Genomic DNA, 18977 nt, shown 5'->3' on the forward strand with positions numbered 1-18977 from the left:
TGCCTAGGTTTTTGCATCTTAAATCTAGGGACAACTATATACTTATTTCACAGGGCTGTATGAGGATTAATAAATTGAATCCTATACAGTATTTAGAAGAGAGTCTGACCCTTGGTGCGTGCTCTGGGGTGTTAGCTGCTACTAGCCTTGCTCAGATGCGAATTCCTCACCTGTGAACTTCTCTCCTCTCAACTCTTTCCTCTGGATTCCACAGCCTGCTCTTACCACACGTACCTCCTGACTAATGAACATTAAATAGCTTACCACCTGGCTTCATGTTTGTCCATGAATCTATCTCTCTTGGTAGCTGTTAAGTTCCTTTAAGACATTCCATATATTTTTTTTTATTTTTAATTTTGGAATGCTGGGTATTGAAACTGGGGCCTTGTGCATACTAGGCAAGCACTCTACCACTGAGCCACATCCCCAGCTATATATATGTATATATAAAATATTTATAACATATATGATTTTGATTTCTTCACTCCCTGCCTGCCACTTTCTACCTAGAATATACTATTAAGCACAAAACCGGTACTGATTAAATTAAGTCACTTAGGGGACCTCATTGCTCTATGGAAAAAATGATGAATACCATGGGTCGAAGTCTCCTTCCAGCAGTGCCTTTTTACAGGGGGTGTTCTGAAGCCATTTGTTCACTTCATCTCCAGTTCTCTGTCTACAACACAATTCTTTTAAAAGAAGTAGCTAATGAATAGTGGCCAGTTCAAATCAGATAGGAAAGAGTGGAGTCTGGACACGGGGAGGCATGTGGCCTTCCCAGAATCGACAGTCACCCTGTGCTTCCTGCCATCTGCATAGCTCACTCATCGAGCCAACCCAAACTCTATGAGTAATAGGAGTCATCCGATGATGCAGGACACGAACGAAATCAGTCTCAACACTTTACAACATAGTGCGCTCATTATTTCTGTGATTACCTGTGCCTGCATCCACATATAGGCCTGCTGTGCTATTTTAAGTTAGGAAAAGAGGTACACTACAATGTGTGTGTCCAACCTATAGAACAACATCGAAATTGCTCAGTAACACAGGCAAATTCCCATGTGTTATGTAACTTGAAACCAGAAAACGGAAGCCTATAATTATGAGGTGAGTTTAAACTGATGAAAGTAACATGTTCTCACTGAAAATCTCCTGAGCTTATACTATCTGTAGTTCCTCCTGTAACCAAATTTAGGAGAAATAGTAAAATACTCAGATGCAAAGAAGGCTCTTTTTCCACCTTCTGCTTTGGTTAACACTCAGTGGCACACCTACCCTATAAAAGCCGACTTGAGAGTCTGGCCGGGACTTGGTTGTTCGGGGCGTCTCTTGCTAACTCAAGTCTATTTGGTATTACCCTCCAGTGGCCCCAAGTCAGGAAGTAAATGCAGCCTGAATATGGTAGAAGACCATTTTCCTCTCTTCCTGTTTGCTCCCATTGCTGGGGCAAGTGGATACATGTGGCTGTCAGTCCAAATTGCAGTGCCAGCAAGCGATCCTGGTAGAACAAAAGCGCATTTCTTCTGTGCTGGTCTTGGAGTCTCTTGGAGACCGATGCAGTGCATTATTTTAAGTTCAGTGTACATGGAGATCCACAATATCCAGCAGGGATCACTCCCAGAGCCCTTCTATCCAGGCTCACAACACTTCTCCTTCATTGATGCATGGCGAGGTGTACCTTGCCGCTGGCTCTCCCTCCTGCTTGCTGTGGTGTCATACATACAGGAAGCCCATCTCCAGAGTTAGAACGAGAAAATCTAATGGGAATGGAAGGAGAAAGGAGAGGCCCGCATTGAACTGATAGATCCAGAATACAGGAGAGGGGATGGCCACTGCTTTTCAGATGAGTGTGGCCCTTGTTGTGGACTTAGGGAAACACTGGGGGTGAGTCCAGGTTTTCTCCTAGTGTCTTTTTTTTAGACTATCCACAAACTAATCCTGAGAATGGAGAGTCTTGTGTTTCATCCAAGTTGCAGTTAGGGAAGTTTCTTAATAGACTTTTCCTAGCTTTAATAATGGCATTATTTGGCTGGTGGTGTATACTTGTAATCCTAGCAGCTCAGGAAGCTGAGGCAGGGTCATCACAAGTTCAAAGCCAGCCTCAGCAAAAGGAAGGTGCTAAACAACTTAGCAAGTCCCTGTCTTTAAATAAAATACACAATAGGGCTGAGGATGTGGCTCAGTGGTTGAGTGCCCCTGAGTTCAATCCCTAGTACCCCCTTCCAAATAATAATAATGGCATTATTTACTTTATGTATGACCCTGGTATTGTTTTTATGTTATATTCTTACATGGTTTTACTCTCTGGTGTTTTTCATGTTTTGTAAATAGAAAGTTAGGAGGAGATACACCAGACTCTAGGTGTTTGACAAGAAGTACTCTTTGAAACTCTTCTCTTGACTTCTGAAATACCATTCCTTTCTATTCTCTCACCAACTTTCTGATTTTATTGCTTATCATTTCTAACTTCTGCCAGATTTTCCTTGGGCTGTGTCCTTGAGTTTCTTCTTTTCTACACATCTTCTTCCTCTTTTAGCATTCATTTATTCCTTTGGCCCCACTGCCGTGTGGTATCTTGATGATGCTAAAATCTTTTATTTCGAGCCCTGACTTCTTACATAGATATTTCAAACCAACACATATTCTTTCCTGGGTGTCTCTACAAGTAAAACTCATTGAATCCAAGCATAAGCCCATCTTCTACTCCCACTTAGAGCCTTCCCTATAGAACCACTGTTTTCCCATTGAGCAAGCCGAGAGTCCACAACTTGTTCTGGATCCCTCCCTTTTTCTTGTTTCTCACCACTGAGCACAAAGCTGCAGGCCCTTTGGAACACCTCTTTCAACTAATACTTTTTTCCATTCTAGTGGCTACTAATCTTAAGATAAAACCCTCCTCATATCTTGCCCAGACTTCTGCAGAATTCTTTAAATTTAATAAGCACTAAATAAATGTTGAAAAGATGAATATCTAAGCATCAGGATGGAGGTTTTGTAAAAATCTCGGTGAATTGCTATTCTGCCCTATCCCGTATTTATGCAACAGCTTTTTTGGAGCTAAGCTTTGCATTTCTCCTGAAGTTCACCAGAATACCTTTGTTCACCCTTCCAGTTTTCTGACATTATTGTTCTTCTGTCATCAATCATGTTAACTCTACTTCCCAGCTTTATGTCATTTCCACATTTTGTAATTTTGCTGTCTACTTCTTTATTCCAGACATGGAAATAAATGTTGGTCAGGAAAAGGCCAAGGACAGAGATCTAACAACCGGCCAAGGATATTTTACTCTAGTCTCACATTAAGTAAAACTGTTCACTTGCATATAAATTTTCAGAATTCCCTTCTTGTCCAAGACACATTTCTCTATGTTGTCGACAGGAATTTCATGCAAACTTCTAAAATGTCTTTTTGAATTCAATATAAACTGTGACTATGATATTCACTTAATCCACAATTCTAGTCATCCTATAAAAATGTAAATGATGTTGGGAAAAACCTGTTTTTAGGAAATGTTAGATAGATTTAAGTCATTAAAACTTTCATTTCTAAAAAATGTCATTATTAAACTATCAAAGCAAATTTTAAAACTATAAAAAAGAAAACAAGGCGTATCCTATAGCTATTTTATAATGAATATCTTTTTGTGTATTTTGTTGAGAAGCATATTTTTATGTAGTTAATAGTCTCTATAATTTTGTAGCCATTTAAAATAAAACTAATCTTACATGTTTTCCAGTATTGCCTCAGTTTACATACTTCTTTTAGGTTTTATGACATTTCATCCTGTGACTGAATTATAAGTTTATAAACACACCTAAATTGCTGGACATTTGGAATGTGTTTGATTTTGAAATGATATATGATAAAATGAAATTTTGCATATGCATTTTTTCTTATTTGATATTGTTCTTGGATAAATCCTAGAAGTTTCATACTTGAGTCAATATTCTGGTGCCTATTACATATGTCTTTGTATTAGTCAGGTAGGGTGTGTAATGCTGCGGTAACAAATTATCACATACCTCAATTTCATTTATTTAACAACCCAAAAGGAAAAAAATACCCCATATATTTCAATGGCTTATCACATGAAAGTTTATTTCTCACTCATACCTATTCTGCTGCAGGCTCAAGGACCTTCAGGATAGTTCCTTTCAAAGAGGATTTAGATTGGTTCCATCTTGCTCCATGACTGATGAGGATTTAGACTGGTTCCATCTGGCTCCATGACTGATGAGGCAGGGTAAGGACTGCAGATTGTATAGGGGCTTTTTGCTGCCTCAGCTTGTCAATTGTACTCACAATCAATTGGATAGAAATGTCCATGTGTTCCCACCCATTTGCAGTGAGTGTTGGAAAGTGTTTCATCTGTGTGTTCAGTACTAAAAGGAGCACCACTATTGGTAAGCGTTAAAGTTTACTCCAGTGGAATGGTTTTGTGCTGTGTCTATGAAGCTGGGCTGGAACTACATTCCCCAGAATGCCTTTACTCATGAGGTTACCCATTAGGCTTGCCCACAGGAAGTCTTTTCATGAGATTTGGAACATGGAAGTGAAACAGTAGCTATTAAGTTCAGAATAAGCAGGTGACAGATGCCACTATATCTCCTGCCTGGTCTCCTGGCTCACCGTGTTGGTGAGCAGCAGAAGGTGGTCTACAGTTCTCCAGCTCTATCAGATTTCCTACTCCAGCTCTGAGTCCTGGGTCAGAAACACACGCAGCTCCAGGTGAAAGGAGCCAGCTTCTTCAATTAGGCCACCTACACTATATGGAGTTTGGAGGTGGTTGACACCAGATGCACATTTGTCTATCCTCAGGATCCCAGCTTTTCCTTGCTCTCCTCTGCATCATACCCAGCTTTCCTCCCTATCTGCCAGCCCCACTGACTTGCTGTAACTTCGGCCCCACTGTCTGATGCAGAAGCACCAGCCTTCCATGAAGTTCTTCACCATAACTACATGATGTTAGACACACAGTTATGGTGAAGATCCCTAAAATGAATCTCTCAGGCAATGTTATCCAAAGTGATTTTGATTTCCTGATAAATCTCTAATTAAAAACCATACATGATAAAGCAGGGCCTAATCTTAAGGTATTGTGGTCACAGAAATTTTGAGTTAAGCTGCTGAGAAGACAGGATCACGGAGCAACACTTGACTCATGTTGAAAGAGAAGAGGAGGAGGTTATAATAAGTGATTGTCTATAAAGGAGACAAACATAAACATACAACAAAACCAAAGGCAGGAATTAGAGCTGGCACAGTCTTAGCAGCTTTTCCCCTGTGCAAACAGAATACAGGGGATGAAGCTTTGGGAGCAAGTGCTGTGGTGACTACCCAGGGGATCCTCACCTGTATGCCCCTCCCCTGTTGGGAGGGGGCCACTAGCTGGAGAGGATTTTCCACCAAGGACTAGAGATCAAAGGAAACAGGCTAATCTTGGGGGGAAATCCAAAATAAAACTGAAGAGTCAGAATTTTTATTAAAGTGAGTCCAACTGAGTTTAACAACTAATCTCTGTTCCCATAACATTTCTACCTGCCTGAAGTTCCATCTCTGTGATTCTTTGTTTGCCATGTGACTCCATGTGATGCACCAGCACGTCAGCTGTGGGGGAGGTACTGGGTTGCTAAAGCCTGGAGATTTTTGGCCTGGGGTTGTTCTCTGAAGACCAGGCCCTCCTGAGACTTCCTCAAAACACCCTGGCTGACCAAAGGCAGGGTGATTTGTGGACTTCTTTCATACTGCCCTCCACATGCACACTACTGCCCTTGGTGCCAATCACTCTCACTGGAAGAGGAACTCTGTCCCATTTCCCTACCCCCATCATTCCTCTGATTCCAAACAAAACAAATCAGTTCTTGCCACACTGCTTCAAAGAAGTGTGGTGTCCTGGAAAATACCCATATGAGCAAAGAAATCTATTCATAGATTGCATGTGATTCATGCCACTCAGGTTGACTTTGGCTGCGTTATGCTTAGTTCTCTTCTGAGGGAAACTGTCATTGGAAGCAGCAGGAAATCTGAGAAGATCAAGTGGCCTGTGCCCACTGAGCTCACACAGGACATCAGACACAATATAGATACACCAGTGTGTGTTGGTAAATTGAGGACGTGGCCAGCTCCCAACAAACCCTGAGTATGTGGGTCCATCCGGATCATTTCATCATTGTGACTGGAATCATAGCTTTTGGTCCCTCATGTCTTGCTATGTGAAATAGCAATGATAAAGCCTTTTTACACCAATGGAGACATTTTGAAACATGGCAAGAAGTGAATAAAGCACTGAAAGTATCACACACAAAAAATATACAAATCCAATTTTATTAATATTAACTTATAAATTATCTGGCCTTGACATATTATATTAGAATCATGGTTTTTTTTTTTTTTTTTTTGAGGCAAATATAGTAATCCTCTACTGCAGGGGGATAAAAAGTCTACTTGGTGATATGAGAAGTACTGGCATGATAATTTCATAAATTATTCAAGTCCGTGGAAACATTCCAGTTCAGAGATGGCAACCCAGATTTGCTTTCAGATTTCTCAATTTTCACATGCGTTTTTAGCTCCCTGCTTGATTCTGGTACTGTGTGTTTTCTTTTACTAAACACGATAGCTTTATCAATAATTATTCAGAGACAGCAGCAAATGAGTGACTAGAAGGCTTCAATTGGCCTGAGGCATTTTCTAAAAACTGGAATTGGTTGTCAAATTTTGAAGATGGAGCACTTAGCACGGCCTCCCCACTCCCTAAATATGGCACGCACTTAGTGGTTTCCCACACTGTAGAGACTTGCTGGCTCCCACAGGCCTCTGTGGCTGTTTAAGACGCCTGCTCCCTCTGTAGTGCATCCTGTCGGGTGTCTCAGCATTGTGGAACGGGTCTCTATTTCAGAATATGTTGATTTGTTGTTCAGTGTGGCTTTAAAGCAGCTCTAGGGAATATTCCAATGTACAGTTGCTCTTCCACCAAGCACTGTTCTCTTCATGTTTAAAGGGTTATCTCTTGAGTCTACAATCTGTTACATCATTGTGCCTATGCAATGTTTACTTACTTATGTCCAATCTACCAGGTCCCTGGAGGGCAAGCCCTCTCCTTCCTATTATCTATGGTTAGTCCTCCTTTTCCCTATGAATAGCATACAGGGAAACAGAAGTTGCCATTTTAGCTTTCCCTCACCAATTCCTGAGATTCCTGCTTATTCTCAGTCCTGGAGGAAAGGGGGTGTGGGCCACACTGCACTACTGCTTATAATAGGATAGCTAGAAGCTAAAAGGACAGCCAAAGCGCTGAGCCATGAGCTGCAGATATGGGAACAAGCACACAGTTACTTCTGACTTGAATGAATTCTCTTCCTGAGACTATTAACAATCTACCAGAAACTAAGTTCTCTTTACTAACAACAACAACAAAATGTCAATACGTAAGAAAATAAGCCCTTTTCTAAGTTGAACTTTTTAATGACAGAAAATATGAAAAATATTTTCATGTATATAGTTTATTTTATTAATATTATAGTCCTAGATGATACAACATCTCTAATCCCTAAAAAGATATTTTAATTTAGAAGACATACTCTTGAGTCTCAGAATGTAGCACACAGGGAAACAAAACCCTTTTGAAATTAAAAATGTTATTCAGCAGAAACTGAGACTTTTAAACCCATATGGATTTTAATACCAAATATTAAAAATCAAAGCAAAGATAATTGTATTTATTTTAATATCACTATATAAATATGAGCATGTTGATGATACTCACCTGACCAAATGTTGTAGCTGCATTAACAAACATATGCATAACCAAGAAAGTCCTACAAGTTGTCATTTCTTTATTATTATTTTATCATTCATGAATTTAATGTCCTGGAAAGTGCCTTTTTGGTTTGCTATTCTTATTTTGCTTTATAACCCCCAAACATTTAGGTATTAAAAATACAACTGAGAAATTTTAAGATCTGGATGAAATGACAGTCTGTACTCATTTTTGGGTTTTTTCCCATGAGAGAAAATATGCCATGAAACAATGAGCTGCCTACACAATGGCTGGAGATGTTCAATCATTTCCCAATAGCAGTTACAGGGCCAATAGCTTTTTCACTCTAGAACGGACAATTGCCGTGTCAGGAAAGACTAGATATTTTGCCATCTAAAACACAGGTTGCTCACGTCTGTACCAATTAATTGATACTCTTGACTTTCAGTTCAGACATCAGAAATATTTTATGCTGAAACAGAGACAGCTTCCTATATTAGAATATGTTCAGTATTTGCCTTTGCCCTCTTCTTTTCCTTCCCCACAAAACTCTGCCCAATTCCAGATTTAAAAGTACACTTTTTACTAAATACTGATAATGATAATGATGGTGAATTTTTCACATGACTATTTTAGTCTAATTTTGATGAAGCCATTTTTAAAAACAAATATATGATATAGTGTTTTAAAAAAATTAATCATTGATGGACCTTTATTTTATCTTATTTATAATGTTGTGCTGAGACTCAAACCCAGTGCCTCACACATGCTAGGCAAATGCTCTACTACTGAGCCACAACCCCAGCCCCTGGTACTAAGTTTGAATAAAGAATTCAGGTTAACTGAATATCAGCTGGATTTCTTCTCCCTTTAGTGAATGTCCACTAGGTTCAAAGGTTGTTCTGTACACTGATATATCACAATTTCTTTGCATCTTTTAGTCGTGGATGTCAGGGTCCTTTAGCTACTGGCCAGGAAAAATACTATCATATCAGAGTGAGGAGTGCTTAGTTTTGGGTGTTCTGGGGTGGGAAGTGGTGCCAGTTGATTTGGTTCAAAAATTTGTTCCTCTGGGCTCCACCAGCTGTATTCCAAGTCTATGTTTTAACAGTGTGTGGAAGAAAGATAGGTTCTGGTTTCCTTTGTGTTCTACACAGACCATGCTTTGAGATTTTTAGGAGTCAACAGTTAAAACTATGTGAGAAAAAAATCCCAAATCTTTAAAACTGTCATAGCAACCCCTCTTTGGCTCTTCAACCTTGGTGGTAATAACCAAAAGTTTAAAGGCACTAGAGGCCAGAGGGCCCATTTGCAAAGCCTCTCTCAGAGTCTAGAGTCAGGAGCCTTCTATGCTTTGCCACACAGCAATTCTCCTAATATTTTCATTATCTGTATTTTGCTTTAATGTTATAAATGTATAGTCTCTAAAAGTAATCTGACCATGCCAGGTTATTTTCTCCCTCAACAAACTCTGATTGCATGATTTAACATAAAAACAATTTGGGGAAGAGATTATTATCTTTATACATTTTGAAAAGCCCTTACTGTTACAGTTTTAAACATGCAATCGAAATGCTGTATTTTCTTGAGTATTTAATCAATTTCTTGGATTCTCTCCTCTAACTGCAGGAACAGGATAAACAGAAACACTCAGTTCTTGGAGCACAACAAACACAAATCAAATTGCTTTCACTCCATGTTTATAAAAATCAAGGCCACCATCAGAAGTTTTTCACTCTTTCCTGTCACCTTTAAATATTTTCATTTATTAAAAGCAGTATATTTTAATAGTATATGCATATGTTCTAAAAAAAAAAATTCTTCCCTGGGGTTGCTGTCAGGCTTTTCTTCCCCAAGCCTTTTGCAATCTTAGCGTATTCTGAATTAAAATGTGTTCCTAACAAGTTATATGAAAGCCTCCTTTTGGGCTGCACGTCGACATAGCCCATCTGAAGCCTGGAGAAAGCAATCGAATCCAGCTATGTGGTCAGCAGGCGGGCATCTGCTCCAAAGCACACGCTCCTGAGCTGCACATCCACTGGGTTTCATGTAATAAAGAAACTGCCCAGCGACAGCTACGGTTTGGAAGTATCCCCAAGCTCCTTTCCAATTCTCATTTTTAATCTTTTCAGCTATTTTCTTTAGTAAAATTAGCCACCAAAGTATGACTTCCTGTATCATTGACCTATGTGCCACAATTAGAAGAAATAAATTCCAACCAGCCCTGAGGAAGGCTAGAGTCAGCACTGAAGGAAAAACTGAGCCTCATCAATTTATCAGAAGGTGGTTCTCACTGCCCGGTGTTACTTCCCACTCTGCCTCTCCCTACCCTCTCTAGCCCTGTGCCCAAGTTCATGTTGCTTTGAGGATGTGTGATGTGTGCTTTCGAGTTGCTGCTTTTGAGCTTGGGTCTTCTCAGCCATGAAAACACAGTTACAAATTGTTCTGGGAGCTAAACCACTCAACATCTTGGCACTTGGTTGTTTTTAACTTTTCAACAATAGGCACTGTTCACTCCCCTCCATCTCAGTCCTTTATTCAGTGATCAGGCAGGACACTGATGAAAGGCTAGTCACGGCTTCCCCCCATGGTATCAGTGTGGTGGCATGTGATGATTCACATGGGGTGTGTTTGATCCGAGGAAGCCCAGCCTCTGCTTATTCTTCCTTTGTTCTGTCATCTGGGGAGAGAGAGAGAGAGAGAGAGTGTTCAGCTGATTTCCACTCTTCCCCAGTGCTGGTGGGCACAGACGTTCTCTATCAATATTTCCCAAGTACCTACGATCTGGCATCTTATAGAATATATTTATCAAAAAAAGGGGAAATAAAAAAGTGTGAATTTCCATAAAGAGAGAAAAAGAGCAAACCCCTCTCTGTGGTTAGGAAACAGGAACCATGGTTAATTTTTAAGACAGATCTTGATTTTCACTCATTTATCACCATCACCACAATCATTTTAATAGTTAGCCGGGCTACTATTGATAACCACGAATGCTAATGATGTTGTATGATAAAGGGGTAGATTGTTGTAGTTACTAATAATGATTTGCTATTCTGATGAGTATAATAATTGTAAACGTGGCAGAAAATATGCTCTTCTATCAAAAAGTGCAGAGGTGTCCTTGTATGTTGGCATTTGCTCCTTTCTCCCCTTCATAGAAGAAGAAATGTCACACACAGTGACTAAGTGGAAGACCCTGTTTGCCAAGATATGGTTCTATAGCAAGATATGGGGTTTCTTTACTGGAGTTCACAATCCTCTGAAGGACAGCCTAGCTCCCAGCAGTCTCTCTGGGTCTCCCCAGATTCAAAGTGGTGAGTGGCTCCGGCCCTCAGTGCCACCTCCAGGAGCATACATACCTGCTCCTTGAGTTCCGCCAGCTGACCTGACAGCTGTTTGACCAGACTCATGGTTGATTCCAGCTTTTCCTGCAGGTTCCGAATCTCATTTTGCTCACTGTCACCTTCATTGCTAACGAGGGACATGGCTCGCATCCGAGGAAACCAGTCCAAGTTCTTCTCCTAAAAGCAAAGTAAATGTGCAGGAACAAAGGAATGAGTATGGAAGGGAGCCTGGAGTCCCATAAAGAATGTTTATAGGTGTTCATTATTATTAATGAACCAAGTTAAACCAAGGTCTCTTAGCATTCATACCAAAAGGCATCCTCTAGCCAGGGTTAGGGAGGGTATGAGGGCAGAAACGAAGTGGGGGTCAGCCATTGCTCTTCATGAACTGGGGGAAGACCTTCAATATTGAAACAAGCTTGCTATGGGCTTCCAGAGAGATTCCAGATGAAGCACTTCGGACAGCACCATGCACCCTGCAGGCATGCAGTGAATCTTCCTGAGTGAGGGGTCATCATGAGGTGGGGTCTGGAAACTGGGGAGAGGACGTGTATTATGTGTGGGTACAGCAGAGTCATGAGCTGTTTCTCTTTCCCCCAGCACAGGGGAGGGAAGGGTGGTAGAACAAGAGGGTGGTAAAAAGATAGTTTCAGTTCTAGCTGCCCACGCTTGTTTCCTTCCTACTTCTCCTGTTGAGGCTCCTCACTAGCTCTTTGGTCTCTAAGCTCCACTTAGGAAAGAGGGGAGTAGGAGGGCATGGCCCAGGGTTGCTCTGTCTGCTCCCTTTGGAAACACTCTATTATGGCGGTTTTAGACTTAAGACTTCTTCCAGACAGCAATAGATGGCACCACTTCTGTATTTCTAGTGTGTGTCTTGTGGTGGTGGTGGTGGGAGGATATTAGGAGGAGGACTCTACTTTCCACTATGATAGACACCCAGCTGTCTAAAAAATTGAATTGCCTAACAACATAGAATCACTGCGAATTACCTAGATTACATTTTCCAATCTTCAAAAGAACTCTACAAAGTAAACCATATTGTCTCCTATTTTACAGGTAAGGAAACAAGAGGATCCAACATGACAATTACCCCTGTCACAAGCTAGTGAATGGCAGGGGAGAAATGGGATTTGAGCCATTGATTGGGCATGCCAGTGTATCTCTACCTACCCATCTATTTCTCTAAGTCACCTTCTCTCAATATCCCCAGAAGTTGGCTTTTTGCTTAAGATTCTTTCTTCTCCAGAAATGTCCACTGAAGTGGTTGTGGAAATCCTCTGTCTAGAGGATCCTACGCAGGAGGGTCATTGAGCAAGCACCTTCCCTAAGGTGGAAAAAGTGCACTGTGCTGTGGTTTCCACGATCTTACCTGGCCCTTGAATTGATTTTTTGTTGTTGTTGCTGGTTGGGGAACAAGTTCTCTTTAGTTCCCTATTGCCAAGGGCAGTGAAAGGGGCTAATAAAGGATTAAAGATAAAACACATTGAAGAGTTTTAAACTGCATTTAAACAGCTGTAGTTAATTAGCATTTCAAAGGAGAACAGTCACTTCCTCTGAAGTGCAGAGTGACAGATTCATTCATTTAATCAATCCTTCAACTTCTATTGTCAGGTAGCAGGGATGAAAGTCAGATAAGATTGTGTGTGTGTGTGTGTGTGTGTGTGTATGCGCTCTCAAGGGGCTTATGGAATAGGATGGTCCTCCAGGAAGAGTGGACTGCACACCCTGTCTGTCAAAATCCCCTGGGGTTGCTTGTTAAAATTGAGATCCTAACCCCATCACCTCTTATCAAATCAGAACCTCAGGGGATGTGTGTGATTCTTATTCTGATGTCATTACTGTGTAAGAACTCTGGTCTTCAGAGACAGAAAAGATAAATGAGGATTGCTGGGACAGTGGCAGGACAGGAAGATGGTGTGAACAGGAAAAATCTATAATAGCAGTTTGGAAAAAACAGCAGAGGAAACCAAATCAGGACCCATTAAATGCTTGCAGAGTGGTGTACACGGTCCAGCCAGGTGGGAAGCCAGGCCTTGAAATGACTGCAGCAAAGACCCTTGTTCACAAACAATCCAGGTAAATGTGCAGATAAGTCAGAAAGCCAGACTGACACAGAATCTTGTGTCTCCTTGGGATGGGCATCAGGAAGACACAGGTGTAGCGAAGTAGGAATGTTGGCAAAGAGGTAGTTAGGCTTAGGAATATTAAGGTGTGAACTGGCAGGAAAGATGGAGAGGAAGAAACCTGGGCTAGCTCCTGTGGTCATTTGTTCCTTCTAACAATGCAATGACATGCGTTCTATTATCTCTCTAGTGTCTTTATTGTCTACAATGCTACTAGTTATCTAAATTTTACAAATGAAGAAACTGAGTCTAGGAGGGGCACAGCGGGGATCCCAGCTCAGATCTGTTCATTCTGTTTTGTTGGTAGGACACAAGACAGTGCACAGAAAATGGAATAAATATAAGATTTTGAAGGTAGGACAACTTTGAGATATGAAAACTCTGGGGTGAGAATGCCTTAAATCTGCTGAAGGTGGGTACTGCCTAAGTTGGGGTATCAGTGTTGGTGGGCACAGAATTTTAACTGAAGAAGATTATGGAAGATTATGGTTATGGAAGCTGGGGTGATGGTAGTACTCTTGTGTGAATGTACTCAACACCATAAAGCTATTTTTAAAATGGCCCACATGACAAATTTTATATTCTGTATATTTTACCACAACTAAAAAAAAAAAATCACAGAATTTGCAGAGGCTAATTTTTTTGGATGAAATGTGCACGGAGCCCCGGAAGTCATCCTGAAGATCAGTACCTGGGTAGATGAGGAAGCTGTGGGCCAGCCAGGGCCAATGTTTGTAATGAATGCACAAAAGGGACCCAATGTGCTAGAGGACATTGAGATTTTAAAAATGTCCTTTAATGGTGATTGAAGGTGTCAAGATTTCTTGATGTCAGGGAGCCCAGAATTTGTGAACCTTCTTCTAGGGCCCTTAGGACTGAGTGGTTGGGGAAATAGGCAGCTGCCTCCAGAGGGCTAAAAGGGAGGCTCCTCCTGCGACAAAGAGGCAGCATTGTGGAAGAGAAGAAAGGTCCATGAGGACAGGGGCCAGAGGAGCTCTTGGAACAGAGGTTTTGGGAGCATCAAATGACTGGGCTTGGGGTGAGGAGGTACCTGGTGGCATGTGATGGCCACAGTGAGTGAAAATATTAACTTTCAGAAAGTTTCAAGACACAAAGCATTGCTCGAATACTTAGCAGACTGTCACAGGAGAGAGTTCGAAACTGCCTCTGAAGAAACGCTACTGCAGCATTGGGGGCCAGATCAGTCAAGTCCAACACCTCTGGCTTTTGAGGAAACAATGGCAGTTCTCAGTGGACCACTGTTGGAGCCATTTGGGCCATGGAGCTCTCATTCCCTGCACTGTTCTGTATCTTTGTTCATCCATTAATTGAGTAATTCTTACTGGGGATTTCTGTGTCTGTGCTAGGCACTGAGAAAACAACAGAAAACAAAACCCAGCACAATCCATGTGCTCTTTAAAATACACGGTTTGGTGGAGGGGTGGAGAGTAAAACTTCAATCAAGGGATGACAAAAATAAGGACAAGCTGTGCTTAAATGCTAGGCAGGAAAGGTACATGGCTTCTCTTTTCTCTCAGTTACTAAAATGCATTCTTTCTTTTAACACTCCTTTGGTTTTCCTAATCTTTTTTTCTGCTTTTTGATATGTATATTGTTTCATTTCTTCCTCCCTTTGTGTATCAACCGATGACTGGCCAAAATGTAAATATAATGTTTAATTAACATTTTTTTTCACTATCAAACAAAATTTTATGGTTCTTAAGATTTGAGAGACTGAAGTTAATCGAAAAAAATTTAATATTTTTTTGTCCTTTTTTAATAAAATGATCTTTTAAAAATCAGTTTCACATCTTATTTTTCTTCAAAACTAATGCAGAAAATATATTCTTTTCACCAAGTTTAACTCAAATACAGCAGTGTTCTTGGAATAAAATGTGGTGTGTGTTTATATATGATTATGTATAGTCATATAGTCAGATCAGTTTGTCCTATTAACATTTGTATTACTTTTGAGATATATACATATCTCAAAAGTAATTCCCAATTAAACACCCAGAATTTCCTCTCTCTGCTCTGCTACTTTCCATGGAGTTCTCATCCTGAGCAAGGTGGAGAGAAAGGTGAGCTGTGGACCTCAGCCTAAGCCGGAACCACAGGACCCACACACAGAACAGTAACTAGCTGACAGGACACCACTCCCTCAGCAGGTCCACGTGTAACGTGCTCAATGTCTAACAAAGCCGTTGGATTTGATTTACTATTCCTCAGTTTACTTCTCTATGCTATGTACATCTTGTGATCATATGAGCACATGATTATTAGATTCCCATGTTGACTCTGCTTAGTCAATATGAAATCATTTCCTTATTTCACCAGGAATGAAAATATTTGACCACAGGGTAGCATAGAGTCAGGGAAGTGGTGGATTAACTGTTAGAATCTGAGGCTACAATGCAAGATCCTAACAATTTGGTGAGTGAAAATTCAGACCTTCCAGAGATTTCAAAAATGCAAAGCTCAGAGATGGAACTAGTCATATCTCTGAGATGTCACAGGCCAACCACAACCCTCTTTCTGTCTCCAAATTCTAATAATAATGTACCTTTCTGGATGACTGAAAGACCAAATGGTAGAGATACATAAATCTTTCAAATTAGTCCTTTCAACAATAGTCAGATCAGTTTGTCCTATTAACATTTGTAGTTATGCAATAAAAATGATTAAGTTGTTAGTGCCAATCAAAATTATCTGTGCTGTTTTCATATATGGTTCTCAAATACGGTATTTCATTTGTGGGAAAGAGGCAATGTGGTACAATGCACAGAGCACGGATTTAGGAGTCAGGACACCTGGGTTCTGACTTTATTAGCCCCAAACTAGCAATGTGACATAGAGGGGGAAGGTCTTATTGCTGAGTCCCAGTTTCCTCATCTGTAAAGCTAGAATGTTATCCTAGGTGGTGTCTATGTCTTTTCCGGCTCATCATTATGTCAGTTATGAATACAAGGAAAGTTTAAAAGCCAAACTGCTGAGAGAAACTTCCAGCTTGCCAAGTGAGCAAATAGAAACAGGGCTTTAGGATAGAAGCAACCTTGAAACCACATAGCCACTGTGAATGCCCAGCGCCTTGTGAATGCCCAGCCAATAGTCTAGAAAGTTTGGTTTCCTTGAGGTCTCACAGTACAATAGTGGCAGATGTCCCTGCTCTCGTTCCACTTCAGGACAAGTTCTGCCACATTACATAATGGAATAGGTCTTACATAACCTGTCCCTCTTGGTATCTAATTGACCACAGGCTCAAGAAAACACAAAGAGCATAATCACCTTCCTCTACATCAGAATGAGATTAAGGAGTAAATGAGATTAATCTGGGGAGGTCAGACATTGGAGAAACTGACTTGTATCTTTTTAGCTCTATTAGCTACAGAGAAAGCAAGTAGTCTCCATCCCACACTACAATAACCAATCTCCAAGGCACTGTAGCCATGCTATGACCAATACCCACAATTCCTTAAAGTAGGGGTGGTTACCATCGTGCTTTACAGAATGGCACCGAGGCAAGAGGAGGATTATTACTAGCCCAATGTCTCACAGGTGATGTAAGTGGCTAAGCCTGGCTCTGACCTCCACCCTGTTCGACTGGAAATCTTGTGGTCCTTTGACTGCATTAGACTACTCTCTGTCTAATGGTGACGTCAGGTTTAGTTCTGAACTTGCTGAAGCAAACAAACACCAGGAAACCTCCAAACAGAAACTACTATATCTTATACCTTCTTGAATACTTTTTCTGGGATATGCTAAAAAGATGCTAAAAGCTTATTTATTGGAAATCAGAAACACAAACCACTGAAGCATTGCATCACAGACGCATGTGTGGCTACCGACAGGGAACATGTCAATGCTCGACCTTCACTAAGATTTTGCAGAGTGTTCACAAATATGGCTGACAAGAGGTCACGCATTGAGTGTGCCATGTCTTGCCACGGAATATCAATAAACCATTTAATATACACTTTCACTTCTGCTTCCAGACTTTATTGCTATGCTTAGATTTGCTGCCACAAGATCATTTCCTAGGGTCTTTCTTGGTTACCATCCTCTCCTAAGTTTTCTGTTTATATTGCATTTTCCATTCTAAAACTCATTTGCAAAGCCTCCTGGGCTGAAGAGCATAACCATTTCCCCAAAGCCTCAGCATGACCTACTGCATTTTTCTCTTTGCACTTCTGGTCTGGAGATGTCAGCAGAAATGGCTCTCAAAAGTAACAACAGCCATGCAACTACCACCTCCTTACTGGAAGGTCCCTGAGGGAAAGACACTGTTCCTGCTTTCCTGGAACTTCAGACATAGGAAAACAGGTTGGAACAATCTTTCTTTTGAAGTTGAAGTGACCCTTTCAGTTTCGGGGAGTGCCTCATGTGCATGGTCCCAGTCACTGCACAATTTCACAAAAGGCCTGGTGGGCTTCTCACCTTTGTGACAACAGGGTGGCCTTGAGGGCAGATTAGGCATTATCTTGAAAAATATAAGGGATACCCACAACATAGTGTCTGGCTTCCTATCCAGTTCCTAGTGAATGCCCCACCTACAGACAAGAAATGCTGCCTTAGGGAAGTCCCCCCACCACCACAAAAAAAAGAAAAAAAAGGCTACCTCTCTTCAAGGCTCAGATACGAGCCCCATAGTTCATAGGGAAGAATGGGCTGGAAAAATATACCCTTGCTTGACAAAAGTTAGGGACTTCAGGTGAGAGGATAAGGATCCAGCTATATTCCTTGAAATTAAAACACCATTCCTGGACTGACAGATAAATGAAACCATTGGTAATTTATTCTAAAAAGAGGTAGGGGAAAACAGCCAATTTTGTTCTAGAAAAACAACACATTAAGGACTAGCAGATTCATTTTCCATGCATTTTATTTCCTTATTTTCTTCTGCATCTCTCTGTACCTTAATCTCCCTGCATCATTTTTCCAGCAATGGGTAGGGCCCTGCAAATTCAGATTAGCAAATTTATGAGTACTGAGAAAGTTGGGGGTGGTAAATTATTCAAAACAAGCCTATATTGGAAGCAATAATTCCCTCTGGAGTGTTAGCATGACACCCTGACATATTTTAAAAATTTGAATGTTCATGTTATGTACATGTACAAACAAGGCATAATGAATTCCACTATTATGCATCATTATAATGCACCACTAAAAATTAGTGTTCAAATAGCATGTTTATATTATGTACATGAAGTGTTTTGGACCTCATAAAGTGCTGCACAGATAGAAAGTATCCTTGGACAGTTGGAGCAATGTGCACAGCAGCTGGGACCCTTGCCTGCGGGCAACACATGGCCCCTAACAAATGCTAGTGTCACTGCTGGATCTGGCCTGTTCCCTTTTCCATGGTACCACCTCCAGTGTGGGAAGGGGAATGCAGCCCTGAGAGCCCCGCAGGGCAAGGCCTATTTCATCTAGTCACCACTTCCAAAACAGAGGGAAAAACATGTCTAGTCAAAGTATCAATGGAGGAGAGTTCTGGGATGAAAACAACCTAACAGGACTATTGATCTCAGCAGGGCCCAGGTTTAGAATCAGAGAGTTGCAATTGAAGGGCCTGGGAGATAGCCCACTCTCCAGCCTCCTTGCTTTGTACCCTGAGCAGCCCTGGTGGGAGGCAGACAGTTCCAAGCACAGGGCTCACAGGAGGACCAGGAGGAGGTAGAAGTGTGAAGTTCTTTCTCTCTCAGCTGGCCTCCTGACTTTAGGGAGACTGGACACAGATAGCAATG

The 18977-nt window shown here is 41.1% G+C and overlaps 1 protein-coding gene across 4 annotated transcripts in view; it reads right to left on the reverse strand.

Moving 5' to 3' along the window:
* Nucleotides 1–7491: 7491 nt before the first annotated feature.
* Nucleotides 7492–18977, reverse strand: part of Itpr2 (inositol 1,4,5-trisphosphate receptor type 2) — a 518501-nt gene continuing 507015 nt past the window's right edge. For all 4 annotated transcript variants that reach the window (XM_058576367.1, XM_058576366.1, XM_046435433.2 and 1 more), the window contains 2 exons: nucleotides 11126–11287; nucleotides 7492–10446 (listed from right to left, as the gene is read on the reverse strand). In XM_058576367.1, the coding sequence (XP_058432350.1) occupies nucleotides 10360–10446; nucleotides 11126–11287 (249 nt within the window). In that variant the 3' untranslated portion in view covers nucleotides 7492–10359. The remainder of the gene's footprint in view (nucleotides 10447–11125; nucleotides 11288–18977) is intronic.

Source organism: Marmota monax, unplaced genomic scaffold, assembly GCF_021218885.2.
Source record: "Marmota monax isolate L192 unplaced genomic scaffold, Marmota_monax_Labrador192_F-V1.1 WCK01_AAM20220418_F8-fsc00012, whole genome shotgun sequence".
NCBI lineage: Eukaryota > Metazoa > Chordata > Mammalia > Rodentia > Sciuridae > Marmota > Marmota monax.